At 33.0% G+C, this 16,918-nt stretch overlaps 2 protein-coding genes and 1 non-coding gene across 3 annotated transcripts; 2 read left to right on the top strand and 1 right to left on the bottom strand.

Annotated features, from left to right (window-relative positions):
• The first annotated feature begins 3,556 nt into the window (after window positions 1–3,556).
• TRNAD-GUC (transfer RNA aspartic acid (anticodon GUC)) lies at window positions 3,557–3,628 on the top strand. The gene has a single exon. It is a non-coding gene; the product is annotated as a tRNA-Asp (tRNA).
• Window positions 3,629–3,899: 271 nt separating this feature from the next.
• On the top strand, window positions 3,900–5,369 carry LOC143633259 (uncharacterized). Its single transcript, XM_077101597.1, has one exon. The coding sequence runs from the start codon at window positions 3,909–3,911 to the stop codon at window positions 5,367–5,369; it is 1,461 nt and encodes a 486-aa protein (XP_076957712.1). The 5' UTR covers window positions 3,900–3,908.
• A 942-nt stretch (window positions 5,370–6,311) lies between these two features.
• Window positions 6,312–10,614, bottom strand: LOC143633272 (uncharacterized). Its single transcript, XM_077101606.1, has 7 exons — window positions 10,477–10,614; window positions 10,080–10,146; window positions 9,353–9,531; window positions 9,177–9,243; window positions 6,729–6,907; window positions 6,568–6,637; window positions 6,312–6,416 (listed from the first exon to the last, which is right to left on the bottom strand). The coding sequence occupies exons 1-7, from the start codon at window positions 10,612–10,614 to the stop codon at window positions 6,400–6,402; spliced, it is 717 nt and encodes a 238-aa protein (XP_076957721.1). The 3' UTR covers window positions 6,312–6,399.
• Window positions 10,615–16,918: the final 6,304 nt, after the last annotated feature.

Here is a 16,918-nt window from a genome sequence, read left to right as displayed (position 1 = left end):
TTACACGCATGTTGTAAATCACACATGTTCATTTGATTCGGTGTTTCAGAAACTTATATGTATATAACTGTAATCGAATCATAAAAATTGGTTATAAATAAGTTAATCAGTTTCTTACTCGGTTAGCCTATTTTAATTTAAATTTTTAGTTGTGACTTGGATTTACACAAAAAAACTGTCTTTAGTCTATACACACACCGAAAGTCTTATAACATTAAATGCAAACCATCAATAAGTGCACCATAATTCTTAAGCCAACCAAATTTATTGTCTAAGTATTCAATTGAAAACACTCATATACCTAATACCTAAGGTTAGTTGTAATGAGGCATTATATGTGACATTACATGAGCCTTTCTAATATCTCATTCTGTCACATGTCAACTAATAATTACTAATAAGTAATAAATACAAACTAATAAATACTAATAATAAATATAAAATAAAAATAATTTTTCAAAGTCATTTCTTTATTAAATAATAATACACTATTTAATCTTATCTCGTTATACTAATAAAATAAAACCTCTAATAGACACGTGACCCTTCTAGCTCATTTGCATTCTATGTGGCACTATATTAGCTTTTTTAAACTCTCATTTTGTCACATGTCAACTAATAATTACTAAAAAAATAATAAATACACACTAATAAATACTAATAATAAATATAAAATAAAAATAATTGTTCAAAAGTCATTTCTTTAAATAATAGTATACTACATTTAATTTAATATATACACATATATTTATATCCTATAACTTCAATTTGTATATAGAAAATTATAAAACTATTGTACTAACTATTTTCTTTAAAAAAAATCGGTTTCTTATAGCTTCAAGATGTATAATAAAAGAAATATTTTTTTGATTTTTTTTGACCAAGGTTTAGGACATGCTATCTCGTGATTTGGCAAGGGAGTTTGATTCATTCTATGAAAACACGCTCATTGTACCACCCATTGTCCCATTTTATTGATTTTGATTGGTCAAATGAGCGATTCGCCCTTCTCACAGTGTAACATATGACCTAAGCAGTTAATGCGAAAAAATATCGGATATCGGCCGAGGACCGATATCTGAGATATCGGTTATCGCGGTGAGATATCGGTGGGATATCGGTAATTTTAATATCATGCAAAATTTATATATATAACATTTTAACACTAACAATTCAGTATATTCTCCTCCTATTAACAAATTAACCTTTTGAAACACTAACAATTGTAGCAAATAGGAACTAATTAATACTTGAAACACCAACATTAAACACTAGAAGTTGAAAATTAAGACTTAAAATGCTGATATCGAAAATATCGGTCAAATATCGTTGAAATATCGGTCAATATCGGTGAAATATTGGTCAATATCGCCAATATTATCTGTATTGATATTCTGACCGATATTTCACATAAGTACCGATAACCGAGATACCACCGAGCTACCACCGAGATTGACTGCATAGTGTAACATATGACTTGTGCATGTTTCATCAATTTGTGCATATTTCACCCTTCTCATAGTGTAACATATGACTTGTGCATGCTTCATCAATTTATTTTTATATATAATACTTTGCAACTTATTTGTATTTCTAGATATTTGTGAACAATAGCTTTTTAGTTTTTAGGATTATATGCAATTTTAGTCATATAAAGTATTTAGAGATTTATCAACTATATAGTTTTCATTATCTAACCCATGTAATACACGGGTGTCTAACATAGTAATATAATATGATATGATATGATATGATATATGAAAAATTAACGTACAAATGAAATTAATATGCTAATTACGAGAATCAAGTAGAGTAATTATATATACAAATAGAGTAATTATATAATTACTCTATTTGTATATATAATTACTCTACTTGATTCTCATAATTTGTATTATGATCCAAACCCATATGATATGATATGATATAATATAATAACACTTTATTAATTATCACATGAGTAATCAATGATTTGTATGTTTGTCTGAGTATATATATGTGCATAATGTATGTAGAATTCCTAAGAGAAAAAAACCATTGAAAAAAGATGAAGAATACACAACAAACTTTGGTTTTATTCATGTTGATTGCTATCATTTCATCTGGTTAGATATTTTTTTTTCTTTTATTCTAGTTAAAATTCAATGTCTGATTGTATTTTATCTAACATTTTGGTTATTCAAATCATTTGTGAAGGGATGTGGCTAGAAACAATGGCGGCTGAACCTAATGCTCTACCATACTGCAACCGAAATTCTGATTGTTACCCACTTTGCAAAGGTTGCGGGTTTTGTGCTTGTATGAAAGGAATCTGTGTTCGTGGATGTCCTGGTCCCCCAGGACATCAAGAATAGGCCATGATTTTGATGAAGAGTCAAATCGTCTATTAGAACTTTTGTGATTGGTATATTTGAAATGCTATGGTAAGAGATGTTGAAACTCTTCTTCTTTTTTTGTTTTTTAAAGTATAACTAATCAATGAAATAATTCATGTTATATTAATTAAACTCTGACTTAAGTCAATTTGGCAAGCATGTGATAATAATTAGGCATCAAAACATTTACAATAAACCAAATGTATTTTTACCACCGAGTTATTATTATTTGAAACTTTATATTATACAATCGTGAAAATATTCAAGAAATCTTATGATATTCAAATTAAAAAAAAAAAATCTTATGATTGATATAGTTTTTTTAAGTATTATGAGATAAGCCATTAACAACTATAAGAGAGACCAGAAAGTTTAAATCTAGCATTCAAAGATTTATTAACCGTGCATTCGAAAATTTCTTCAACACACATTCTACTTGATTTAAGTTGGGTAAGATAATACAGATTGAGAAAATAAGTATTATACGGTCTAATGAGCGTTTAAATCTTTGTGCAAGGCTTTAGAGCTTTGTAACACCGATGATTCAGTAGAACATAACAATAGTTAGTATGGTCATAATGAGATGTGATCTCTAAAGTTTAAACACAAAACAAGTTTACAAGCGGTTATCGGAGTAACATAATATTTAGTTTGTGAAAATCAAAATATTTTTAAAGGTGAATTTCTTTTTATTTTTTTAATTCTTGTTAGTTAAGGGACTTGAACACAATACCTCTCAACCCTCTCAACGCAATATTTTAAAGATTTTGTCTTTGTCAACGACCACCAACCTGACAACCCCATAACTTTTATGATATCTTATTACTTCTCTATAATTTAAATAAGTCGTGATCCATATTTAAAATTAATTTCAAACACAGTAAAATGCTTTTTTCACTTTAATTTGTAAGCTGTAACATTTGTATCTGTACACGACCCCCTTTCAGTTTTGTGGTTTTTCTTTCTACCGTGTAGGCTTGGGTGTACTTGCAAGTTCCTCCCGCTTTTACATTTTTTTAAAATAATTTTGGCCTTTAAAAAAGAAGAAAAGATTATTAGTAATCAATGATATTTCCTGACAACATGCACCTGCATTGATAGTTATAAAACCATCAAAGAAAACAAATTTCTTCAGTTAAGTATTCTATCATTGGACTTAAATAAATTTATAAAAACATCAAGTCGTTGTAGTATAGTGGTAAGTATTCCCGCCTGTCACGCGGGTGACCCGGGTTCGATCCCCGGCAACGGCGTTGTATTTTTAAGCTTTCAAGTATTGTATCTTAATAATATAACTTTATGCAAGTTGATCAAAAGAATATTTAAATGATTATCTTATATTATATATTACTAGTGACATTATAACGACTTATTCGTACTTTAATCCTTGTTGGTCAACCAAAACTTGCATCCGTAACTTAAGATCTGCTTCACTTCCATGTGCAATAATATCATTTATACCCACCCAAGATCTTTAAAACAAAACAACCACCATACTTAGATCTTGATCCCTTTAAAACAAAACCTCTATCCATGGTGTCATGCTTTCGCGGTTTATGTACCGCGCTAGTCCTCCTCTCGGTTCTCTATTCCATTTCCTTACTCTACTGGTCCCACTCCTCTTTCTCGGTCTACTTTCACGGACCGAGGATGGAGTCGGGAATGGAAACAGGCCCAGGCTCAGGGTCGGGCCTGAACCGCTCGGTCGACCTTCTAACATTCCCACTAGCATGGAACCATCTTTCATTCTCTCCTGACCGGCCGCGAAAGAAACTTAAAATCGCACTTTTTGTCAAGAAATGGCCCGACGGGCGGCACGCTGGCGGGCTCGAGCGACACGCGTTGACTCTCCACCTTGCTTTGGCTAAACGCGGGCACAAGCTTCATGTCTTCACATCTTCCTCTTCTAACTTTTCTTTACCAAAATATCCTTTTGGGAATTTACATTTCCATCTCTCGAAACCCACGGGTGCGGGTTATTTAGACCAAGCTACTGTTTGGAAACAATTCGAAGCCGAAAACTCGACCCGAGGCCCGTTTGATGTGGTTCATACCGAGAGCGTAAGTTTGAGGCACACGCGGTCGAAAAATGTTCCAAACTTGGCGGTTTCTTGGCATGGGATTGCGTACGAGTCCATACATTCGGATATAATTCAAGAACAGTTACGCGCACCAAATGAAAGTCAACCAAACTGGTTGACCGAGCGCGGCGTAAAAGTTGTCGAAGAGATTAGATTCTTCCAAAACTACGCGCACCACGTTGCTACAAGCGATCACGTCGGCGATATATTAAAAAGAATCTACATGATCCCGGATAATCGAGTTCACATTATACTCAACGGCGTAGACGAAGACGTTTTCAAGCCCGACAACGAAAAAGGCCAAACCTTTCGGTCAAACTTTGGTATCCCAATATCAAAAACGTTGATCATTGGGATGGCAGGTAGGTTAGTTAAAGATAAAGGACACCCGTTAATATTCGAAGCGTTAAAGCAAATATTCACCGAAAACTCAACATTTAACGAATCCGTGGCGGTTTTAGTAGCCGGAGACGGGCCGTGGGGCGCTAGATACAAGGATCTCGGACCTAACTTATTCGTTTTAGGCCCGCTACAAACAGACCAACTCGCGGGATTCTATAACGCGATCGACGTTTTTGTGAACCCGACGCTTCGGGCTCAAGGTTTAGATCATACATTGTTGGAAGCAGTTCTTTCAGGGAAGCCGTTGATGGCTACAAAGCTCGCTAGCATAATGGGCTCGGTGATTGTCGGGAAGGAATACGGATATACGTTTTCACCGACCGTTGACTCGCTTAAGAGCGGTCTTTATGAAGTCTGGAAGGATGGAAGAGTGGTTTTGGAGAAGAAAGGTAAGGTGGCTAGAGAAAGAGGTTTAAAGCTTTTTACTGCAACTAAAATGGCAGCTGCATATGAAAGACTGTTTTTATGCATTTCAAATGGTGAAAAGAATCAAGATTATTGCAAGTATTAGACTAGGCTCGAGCTTGGCTAATTTAACTTACGAGAGATCGATCTCAGAACTGATCAGGCTCGGCTCGGCTCGTTTGTATTTCTGAATTAGTTTATATGTATTTGTAGTCATTCTTTATGTACATTTTAGTTACGATATTCATGTGTTTGTAGTTATAACTTTCATAAGTAAAGCTTCGAGTCAGACTCATTTATTACGAAAAGCTTATATTTAGGCTCGAGCTTATTTAAGCGCGGCTGGATTCAAGCCTTTTGCAAGCCGATCTTTAGTACTTACAGTAAAACAAATTTCTTGTTTTTGGCCTGTTTGACTCCTCAACGAGCCAACGAGTTCAAAGACGAAACACCAGGCACATAACTAGAGGCTGCAAATTATGCGGATTGAATAACGGGCCAACTTTGGTCAAACATGTAAAATTAAGTGAGTTTTGGCCCGTTTGACCTGTAACATTTGCAATATGACACTGGGATTTTATCATTTATTCTGCAAAGATGCATAGCATCAAAGCTTTTATTTATTATATAAAAACCTTGAAAACCATATACCAAAAGTCACAAAGTCTGATATGCACTGAAAGGAAAATAAAAATAAAAATAAAAAAGAAAAGAAAATACTGCAGATATATTTCATATATCAACAAAAACTTCAAGCTAAGAATCCACGAATTTCCTGCAGAAAGAAAAAAAAAAGATACGGCTTCGCTTTAAACGTGTGTAGAAAATGAAGATGTGATTGTTGACCTGTTTGCATGACAATAAGAGAACTGACCCGTTTGAGTAAGCGGGTCAGTTTGGTTCTCATGTTTAAAATGAAAATGGTTGAACGGGGCAAAGCTGTAATATCGTTCTACTAAAAAATAAGTGCATATATTTCTGTAATTTTATTAGTAAAAAATTTATTTAGAACTTCTTATTAAATTTTAGACAAAAGTGTTCAGGTCAATCCAGCCCGGCCCGTTTCAACCCACCTCAAAATTCATACCTTAGTTAATAGCTGGATAATTCATGTAGTTGCCTAAAAAGTGGCGGTCTTAATAATAAAGCGACCCTGCATCCAAAAGAAAACGTTAACATCATTAAACGGACATGTAACATTAATAAGTAATAAAAACAATAACTATAACGAGTCGTCACAACAATAACATTGATAACAAGAAGCGAAACGTAACATATAATAATAACGAGCTGTCAAAGCTAACCTTCCCACCAATTTCCTCGAGAAGCACTGTGCAAATGATTAGGATCATCTTTCCCGTCCACTTTCTTGTACTAAAAACACAAAACAAAACCTCAATGTCATCAAAATCTTAATTGCTACAAAGGAGCTTTGTAATAATATCCAAATGAAGATTTTACTCACTTTAGAATATGGTTGTGTAACCGGGCCACTTGAAGAACAAACATACATGTCTTCTTGTCCACCATAGTATAAAGATGAACTAAGGGGAGTCGGTACAACTCGCTCTTGAAAGATTGACCTCCTCTCCATGCTCATCACACCACTATTTACACTAGCACTGTTCTTAACTACGTTCTCAGCTAACCAAAATATATTTAAAGAACATATTTAACTTAACAATATATGCCCTGAAAGTTCAAAATTTCATATACATATACATACATACATACATACATATATATATATATATATAAATTTCACAATTTCATACTTAGTGTTTCAAGCACCAGTACTTAAATTGAAATTAGTTCTAACTTTTTCTTCAGCAATAGGGCAACATGTTAATTTCAAAACCAATAATATATTGAGAACTAACTGCATGCATCACTGGTATACACTATATATATATATATATATATATCTTTCTAAATTTCACAATTTCATACTTAGTGTTTCAAGCACTAGTACTTAAATTGAAATTAGTTCTAACTGTTTCTGCAGCAATAGGGCACCATGTTAATTTCAGAACCAGTGATATGTTGAGAACTACATACGCACTTGTATACACTAGACGGTTACGTAATGCTCGTTTTCTCTCTCCAACTACTTTTATCCTACTGCATCCACTTTCCAAAGTGTATAAAATATAATAAAAGTACTTGACAAGAGAAAGTGAACAGTTATGCAACCGTCTTATATACACAGAGGTAGGATCAAATAGAAAACAAGTATTTTGTAGAAAACATGAAAACCAATAAAAACTTGACACATGGCAGTCAACACGTTATAAGAAAAGGGCACAATTGTCCATTATGGCAGTCAACACATTATAAGAAAAGGGCATAAAAAGAACTACATATAACAACACCTAAAATTTATATATAATATCCCGATGTGTATTTTGATGGCATAAAAAGAAATGCATATAACAACACCTAATGGTTATATATAATAGCAAGATGTGTATTTTGCTAGCAACACATAGTAACAACACAGAAAGTGTATGCGTTGTTTTATTAAAATAAAATTGTTCGTTTTAGTTTTCTTTTAAATAGCAACACATTTTCTTAATATTGATTGTGCATTAATTAAATAACACAAATTTATATTTATATGATGGTAGATGTCAAATATATCAAATTAATAAGGGTTGATGGTGCGATTATTGCGGTGAGCTTTGATTATATATCGATATAATATTAATTAATTGTGTGGTGCGATTTAGATGCCTGCATTTAATAGATCAAACAAAATGCCTAATTTGCCCATAATACTATTAAGTTACCTATTTAATTGTATTTGATGAGGTGTTATTATTAATAAAAACTTGACACGTGGCAGTCAACACATTATAAGAAAAGGGCACAATTGTCCATTTAATATTTCAGCAATTTTGGCCAAGTCCTATATTCTTGCATTCAGTGTTTCTTTTTTTGATCGTATATATTTCCTTTTATCTATATTTGATTTTCAAAATGTCAAATTAAATAGTTCGAATCGTAGGAGCTATATTCTATATTAATCCATATAGGTTAAGATAAAGTGATAAACTCTATTATTATGTACACTTTAGTTAAGAGAGTAAAGATTGGTAGAAACACTAGCTATTGTAGAAATGGTGAGATTAAATCTAAGACGTCCATTTCTCTAATCAAGGGTTATTAATAATAACACCTCATCAAATACAATTAAATAGGTAACTTAACAGTTTTAGGGGCAAATTAGGCATTTTGTTGATTTACTAAATAAAGGCATCTCAATCGCACTACACAATTAATTAATTTATATTGATATATAATCAAAGCTCACTGCAAGAATCGCACCATCAACCCGTATTAATTTGATATATTTGGCATCTAACATCATATAAATATAAATTTGTGTTATTTAACTAATGCACAATCAATATTAAAAAAATGTGTTGCTATTTAAAAGAAAACTAAAACAAACACTTTCTATTTTAATAAAACAACACGGTACACTTTCTGTGTTGTTATTATGTGTTGCTAGCAAAATACACATCTTGCTATTATATATAACTATTACGTGTTGTTAAATGTAATTCATTTTATGCCATCAAAATACACATCGTGATATTATATATAACTATTAGGTGATGTTATATTAGAAAAATGGACGTCTTAGATTTATTCTCACCATTTCTACAGTAGCTAGTGTTTCTACTAGATCTTTTCTGTATATACACATTACCATGTACAAGTACATTATGCATTATGCGATTCTCGCAGTTAACATATTATTGGTTCTGAAATTATAAGCCCCTATATTAATAATCCCAACACATAAGGTTCTCTTCTTTTATTCAGTAAAGTGCTATAAGTAACTGATTTTATTTTATTCGGTACAAAATTTGTAATTATAATATATTATGGAATATTAACCACCAACCTGAAGTTCCATGAGTGGCAGTCCAAACCTGGCTCTGTGAGCTCTCTTTTTGTGCAGATCCCATCAACTGTCAACAATTCAAGATTCTTGTCAAATCATCAAAAAATAAAATCAAAAATTTATAAATTTCGCAACAAAAACAGTAATTTCAACTTTTCAATGAAGATTTTACTCACTTTAGAATATGGCTGCGAAACCGGGCCACTTGAAGAACAAACATACATGTCTTCTTGTCCACCATAGTATAAAGATGAACTCAGGGGAGACGGCACGACTCGTTCTTGAAAGATTGACCTCTTCTCTACGTTCATTACACTACTATTTGCACTCGCGCTGTTCTTAACTACATTCTCGGCTGCTCAAAATATATATTTAAAAAACGTTAATTGCGTTTTTAAGTTCAAAACTTCGTATATATCCTTCTAAATTTCACGATGCCATATTTACCGTTCAAAAAATTAGTACTTCAAATAAAATCAATCACTTATAACAGTTTGAATGTAATAACTGCATAATGCACGTGCGCATAGTGATTTGAAAGTAATATGCTAGATTCGAATGTAATATGACGGTTATGTAACCGTTCGCTCTCCAACTACTTTGCGTTGAATATAATAAAGTAGTTGGGAGAGAAAGTTAGCAGTTACGTAACCATCTTACAAATCACATTCAAAGCAAGCAACATGTACAATTGCATTTTGTGGTCTCCAAATTTCTCAACATATTATTGGTTCTAAAATAAACGCTACTCTACGGTAATATTACCGTTAGTTATTTAATTTAAACTCGTAAGGCTCTCTAATTTTATTCAACAGATTGTTATAAAAGATTTTATTTTATTCACTATAAAATTAGTAAATATGATATATTTATACATAATAAAATGAAATCTAAGCTACCAACCTGAAGCTCCATGAGTGGCAGTCCACACCTGACTCTGTGAACTCTCTTTTTGTGCAGATCCCATCAACTGTCAACAATTCAAGATTCTTTTCAAATCCCAAACATACATGTAAAAAACATTTTTTTTATCAAACCAATTAATACCCAAAATCCCAAACACCCCAACGATCACAAATCATAAAAATTTCCCAATAAAAACAGTTAATTCAGTTTTAGGGTTCAAGAAACCAATAACCCAATAAGGGTTTAGCTCAATTTTCAAAACCCAAATCAAATCATCCAATAATTAACCCTAATCACAACAAGATTCAAAACCCACAAAATTAAAATCAATAAAACCCATAATCCAATTTCAATTCCAACAATTAGCTAATAATAATAACTGAAACTGTAATACCGGAGACGGTGGCGGGAAAATTGATGAGAATATTCCGGCGGCGGACGGCTGCTGAGAGTCACTATCGCCGAACAATTGAGCAGCGAATGACGGCGGCGGTGGAGAGTGATTATTATTATTAGTATTATTGTTTTCCATTAATGAGTATTGTGTTGTTTTGTTGGATTATAATATTAATAGGAAAAAAAAACAGAGGAATCGGTGGTGGATAAGATTTGCAGGTGCAGATAGAGACAAAATAGAAGTACAGAAAACAGAGCACGTGGATATGATTTATATTTATCCACATCGAAACTCACGCGCCGGTCACGTGAGGTTGTGTAAAATCTTTTTGTAAATTTTTTTTAACAAGATATATTAGTAGTATTCATGTGTGTAGATTAATGATTGGAAATCAAATTAAAATGGAGTGTGTTTCTTTAAAAAAAATAGATGATTTTGTGCATGGATTTGTACATAGAAAGGTGGTTGTAAAAATCAATAGGTGATACTTGGGCGGTGAAGTAAAGGACTAGCATTAATCAGGATTAATTGGGAATTTAGGATTTATATAGAGTTTCTTATATATATACACACCTCTTTGTTTGCGCATATTCGTATGTGTGTATACACATTGGTTGGTGAGGTTCCGTTTAGTGATTAGTCGAAGATTAATTAGCATCTGGCGGGTTTTTACAACCATAATAGAAAGTAGAATAAAGTTGAGAAAGATTTTCTGTTTTTGTAAACCAAACAGAATGTTTTTGTAATGATATTTTATGTATAAAGTTTTCTCTTATAAAGATAATATTTGTATTGTTTAAGAAGATTTCAAATAAAAAGTGTAATTGTTTATAAAAATAGATTATTTTATATTTAGATTTGTAAATGGAAAATTGGAAATAAATAATCTCATCTTTTGTGTATTGGCCGATAATAATCTCATATTTAAAAATCACTACAAATGGTCCCACCTTTCAACTATTGTTGTCACAATGGTCCATTGTTAAAAAAATACTTAACGTCGTTAAGTTTTTCCTAGTTTCAAAACGATGTTTTAGGGCTTTTGATCGGAAGAAGGATACGAATCGACTGATGTAAAACTTATCTCAGAATGGTGATCCAAACGACGAAACAATGTTTCAATTCGGGTGCTTGAATTTCCAGTTAACAAAAATCAAGCCATTTGAATCACCGTTTCGAGATAAGTTTTACATCAGTCGACTCATATCGTTCTTCCGATCAAAAGCCCTAAAACATCGGTTTGAAACCAAAGAAAAAACATAACGACGTTAAGTATTTTTCAACGGAGCACCAGTGAGACAAAATAGTTAAAAGGTGGGACCGTTGCTAGTGAATTTTAAAGGTGAGATTATTATCAGCCAATACACAAAAGATGGGATAATTTATTTCCAATTTTCCTTTGTAAATAGAAGATAGATTAAAGTTTAGAAAGATTTCCTTTCATACCTCTAACAAATTCAACCATTTTCCCAATTTGAATCTCGATCAACTTCTTTCTTTTTGTAAACCAAACAAAATGATGTTTTTTCTTTTAATTTTGTTATTTACTTAATAACTGAAAAGACCACTAGAAGTTGTATTGTTAAACTTAGGGAGGTGTTTGGGATTATTTATTTTCACCAACTTATATCTTATTAACTTTTTGAAAAGAAATAAGATGTTTATGATTGCTTTTAATGTGAGAGAGAAAGGTTAGTAAGTTACACTTTTATAACTTATTAACTTAATAAAAAATTATAAGAAGGTAAAATATGGAATCCCAAACACCCCCTTAATTAAGGTTTAAAGTATTCTCTTATTTGTGTAACTTTAGTTTATTTCTATACTAAAAGTTAATTTTTCAAAACTTCAATATATAGGGATTTTCAATTATTTTATTTCTCAATTTAAAGTTATGTTTTATTTAAATCTCAATATATAAAGCTACAAAATCATAGAAGTTTCGGTCAAATCAAAGATCTACTGATAAACTGAAGTGTTAAGTTTAGTTCTCAACTCTAAAAACAACATATAAGGTTTAGTTCTCAACTCTAAAAAAACGACTTGGGTGGTCCAGATATATAGTGCACTCGGATACTCCATAACATAGATGGTCATTAAGTATTTCAATTGAGTGTTCAATAACTAAAATGCTAAAAGACAAAAGAATAGAAAATATATGTAGGGCCCACCATCATCTTCTCCACCAACCTCTACCTCCCCATTCATTTCGATCAGCCTTACACCACCCAAAAAATCGGCTACCACTACGCATCAGCCACCACCTGAACCACTGCAACCACGACCGCCACCTGACCATCACAACCTGCAACCACCACCACCTGAATCCGGAGATGTAGACTGTTTTTTTTATCGGCTTTGTTATTACGGTTTTAACCATATTTGGAGCACTTTTATAGATCGTCGGGAAAAAAAAAACTCTGTTTTTGCAGCAGCCAAAGCAGTCGAAAAACCGCCTTAAAGGCCATTTTATTTACATCGTCCAAGAAGTCGAATTTTGTAGTAGTGCTTATATATGCTAAGTGCAAAACAACATCTAATTATTAAAGAAGTAAATATTGCATTCATCTGGTATACTTCAAAAAAGAAGCAGCATTTCTTATTATAAAATTTGGACATAAATATCACAAAAGGCCTTATAAACGATTGGAAATTCCATCTAAATTATGTCCCTTTACAAGATCTTGATCATGCCAACAGTCAGCATCACAGGCTCCGCCTAAAGCAATACAAAAGCCACAATCACTAGTTGGGAAACAATAAGAACCCCTCCTGCAGTAGAAAATCAGCGCCATTGTTTCGAGCCACATCCCTTAACAAATAATTCAAATAAGCAAAATATCAGATGAAATACCATAAATAAACAAATAAAAGAAAATAGATATAACCAGATGAAATGATGACAATCAACATAAATAGAGTCAAAGTTTGTTGTGCGATTCTCATCCTTTCTTTCTATGATTTTCTCTCTTATGCATACAGCATACTACATACATGTATGTGTTTATATACACACGCATACAAACGTATAAAACCCTATCACCCGAAAGCCCACTACAGTAAATTTCATTAAAATCATATTCAAACTTGAGACCTTGCAGCTTTAACGTAAGTGTTCATCTCCCCTAATCATTTTGTTTCCTTGCATTACATTATGTTATGTTATTTTATGTTATGTTATGTTACAGTATACTATACATGCATAGTATAATTAATGTGTACTTATGAAGCAATTTATTATTTCAATATTAGTAAGATCTTACGCCGCCTTAATAGTTTGACTTAGTGCCATGATGAACGAATTTTTATTTGTTATTTTTGCAAGTTAATTGTTGTGATTATGTAGCTGCATGAGAATTTATTTATTATATATATTAAATTGTGTATTTGCCAACAGCCTTGTGTTGATCAAATTTATTTTCATACATGTTTGAGGTATTTAAACCAGTTAAGTGAAGACAAATAAGTAGTTGATTACCTTTAAGATATCAACAAACTAATAGTTATCATGATTTTGGTTTGAATTTTATTTATTCGGATAATGTTTCAATTTGAGATTTTGTGATGCACATTGATCATTTGAATTTAATAATCAGATAATGTCACTTTATTATTAATAGTGTCTTGTGAGTCACTTTGCAATCAGTTGCATCTGGTATTTCCGTCGTAGGTTGGGGTGTGACAAATTAATATCATATCCGAAGGCTATAAGATATGTGGTTAGAGAAATGACTTAGTAGCATGCTTATGGGTCCCATACATGCAGTGGCGAAGCTTGGACGAGTTCATCGGGGGGGGGGGGGGGTCAAATTTTAAGTCAAAACGGGTAAATTTACACTACGTAAAAAAATTTTGGAGCGAAAACATGTAAATTTACACAACTGTGGAAAAAAACACGGAGGGCTCGGCCACCCGGGCCCTCGGTAACATTCGCCCCTGCATACATGCTTATGAATTACCCTAATTGTTTATATATTTGATTGCTCATAGCTTCCCTAATTATTTGTTTTTTATAATTGTACGCGCGCGCGCACACACACACAACTCTCAGACTATGTCTCAACCCCAAAATTATTTTTTAACCCTAGTTGTATTTATTTGGGAAATTCCTTAAGAATTCTCTCAATTTTTATTTTCCATTCTTCCTAAAAGTATGGGAAGGTGTGATGAGTTTTCATAGTAACTAAAAGAGGGAGAATACTATGATTCGGACCTTGGCAACACAATTCCAAGAATTAAAGGAAAGATACTATTCCTTTCATGGGGTTTAAATCCGAACATAGTATTTGAACTTATAGGCCAAAGCGAAAACGTGCCACATACTTCAAAACTTTAAGTAGTCTAATGGTTATCTTAAATAAAGATAACTGCAACCCTTGTTTATAACAGAATTCATGGTGATACATAGTTAAACTTGGTTTAATCATTATTATTTTGTTGAATGAACGAGTAAAGTATAAAGGTGATTCCGGAAATACTCAAATTGTTCACTTCAACCCCCTCATCTCAATTTTTGATTGTTTTGTTGGATATACATGGTGGTTTGAGGACAACCCAACACCCAAATCCTGATTTTATTTTTAATTTTGATTATTTTGTTGAATAAACATGGTGGCTTATGAAAAATCCAACCATTTATTTTCAGTTATTTTAAATTTCATTGTGATCAAAACATGAAATCCATGGACCACCATGGATGTTTCAATTATCCGATATTTTTTTTTACTTTAATTTTTTGGTTTATTGGATTTTAATAATCCTTATTTAATGGTATTGGCCGATAATAATCTCTATTCATTTTATAGCCACCGATGGTCCCAAATTTTTAATCCAATGGTCCCCCGTTAAAAAGGAATTAACGGCATTACACTTTTTACCGAATTTCAAACTAATATTTGAAGTTTTTTGAATTGGTGTAAAACTTAGCTCGAAACGTTAACCCAAACGGCTTAATTTTTGTTCATTGTAAGTTCAAAGACTCGGATTGAAGCATTGTTTCGTCATTTTGGAGCATCATTTCGAACTAAGTTTTTCATTATTCGACTTGTATTCTCGTTCCCATCAAAAGCCCTAAAACATTAGCTTGAAATTCGGAAAAAAGTATAACGACGTTAAGTCCTTTTTAACGGGGGACCATCGGAGACCAACTCTTTTAAATTTGGGACTGCTGGTGGTGATAAAATGAATAGAAATTATTATCAGCCAATACCATTAAATAGAGATTATTAAAATCCAATAAACATAATTTTTTTTTCATATTTAAGAATGTTTTAAATTTTCCAACCTCAACCTCAATCACAACCAGAACATCAAAATAGTGACCAAACTTGAATTATTTTAATATTTTATTTAATTTCCATTAAAACCTCATGAATCTTCTTATCTCATAAAATTTCATATTTTATGCTCATAGAATGTCTTCAGGTCGCTACGTTCGTACCGCAAGGAACAAGAAGTACTCTAAGAAGAAGATGGTTTCCTACTTCGCCAAAGAGATGGCTACCATGCTCCCTGAGCTCATGATGCAAATGCAAACCATCAATGCTGCCACCACAACTGTAAACCTTATTGCTTGTTCCTATAAGCAATTCACCCTGATAACCATCCCAAGTTTATCAGAGAGAAGGATGCTACCATCCTCCTTCAATGGTTTGAGTGTATGGAGAGCGTTTTCTTCCATTGCCAATGTCCTGAGGACAAGAAAACCACCTATGCCTCGAGTGTATTCGAATTGAGAGCCTTTACTTGGTGGAACAATGAGAAATACTCCCGAGAAGTCAAAGTCATCATGGCTATGATGTGGGATGATCTCAAGGAAGTCTTGCTTACAGAGTTATGCCCGAAACACGAGATACAAAGATTGGAAGCTGAATTTTGGGTGCTTAAACAAGAAAGTGATGATAGTGACACACACAATAACCTTTCCATGAGCTTAGTTTGTTGGTTCCCCACTTGGTTACTCCCTTCTCTCGAGCCATTAATAAATACATAGTCGGGTTGCCCATGCAAATCCAAGACTCCGTCTTGAGTAGCAATCCGCAAAACCTTCATGATGCTACTCTTACCGAGAACCACGTTAAGGTCGGAACCTTAACTAGGAAGGATATCAAGAACCCGCCAAGAAGGCCGCGACCGAACCCGCAAAGGAGGTAAAGTCCGAACCAAAGTTTTGAGTTTCGGTACCAGTACGGTATGGTACCGGTATTTTCCAAATTTTTCTTCAATACCGGTACCAGTGCTGAACCGATACCGAACCGAATATATCAGGGGGTCGGTATCGGCACCAAGAATTTGTGATTTTCGGGATCGAGATTTTCGATACTGGCGAACTCGTCCCTAATTCAAAATACTGTTAATTCACTCATAACCATATTAAAATAATGGACAGGGGATGAATAGTGATCACCCAAATATAGGGGTTTTACTAGCTCATTCTCTA

The sequence above is a fragment of the Bidens hawaiensis genome, unplaced genomic scaffold, assembly GCF_021521415.1.
Source record: "Bidens hawaiensis isolate Kalapana, Puna unplaced genomic scaffold, B.hawaiensis_p1.1 tig00006636_1, whole genome shotgun sequence".
Classification (NCBI taxonomy): Eukaryota; Viridiplantae; Streptophyta; class Magnoliopsida; order Asterales; family Asteraceae; genus Bidens; species Bidens hawaiensis.
The sequence above is the reverse complement of the archived record's forward strand: the minus strand, read 5'-3'. Positions and strand labels throughout refer to the sequence as shown.

Coding starts and splice junctions, on each gene's coding strand:
- LOC143633272 (XM_077101606.1), bottom strand. CDS start 10,614: ATGGAAAACAATAATACTAATAATAATAATCACTCTCCACCGCCGCCG. Junction 9,244..9,352: donor TTTCGCAGCCATATTCTAAA/GTGAGTAAAATC, acceptor AATTGTTGACAG/TTGATGGGATCTGCACAAAA. Junction 6,638..6,728: donor TTACACAACCATATTCTAAA/GTGAGTAAAATC, acceptor TTGTGTTTTTAG/TACAAGAAAGTGGACGGGAA.
- LOC143633259 (XM_077101597.1), top strand. CDS start 3,909: ATGGTGTCATGCTTTCGCGGTTTATGTACCGCGCTAGTCCTCCTCTCG.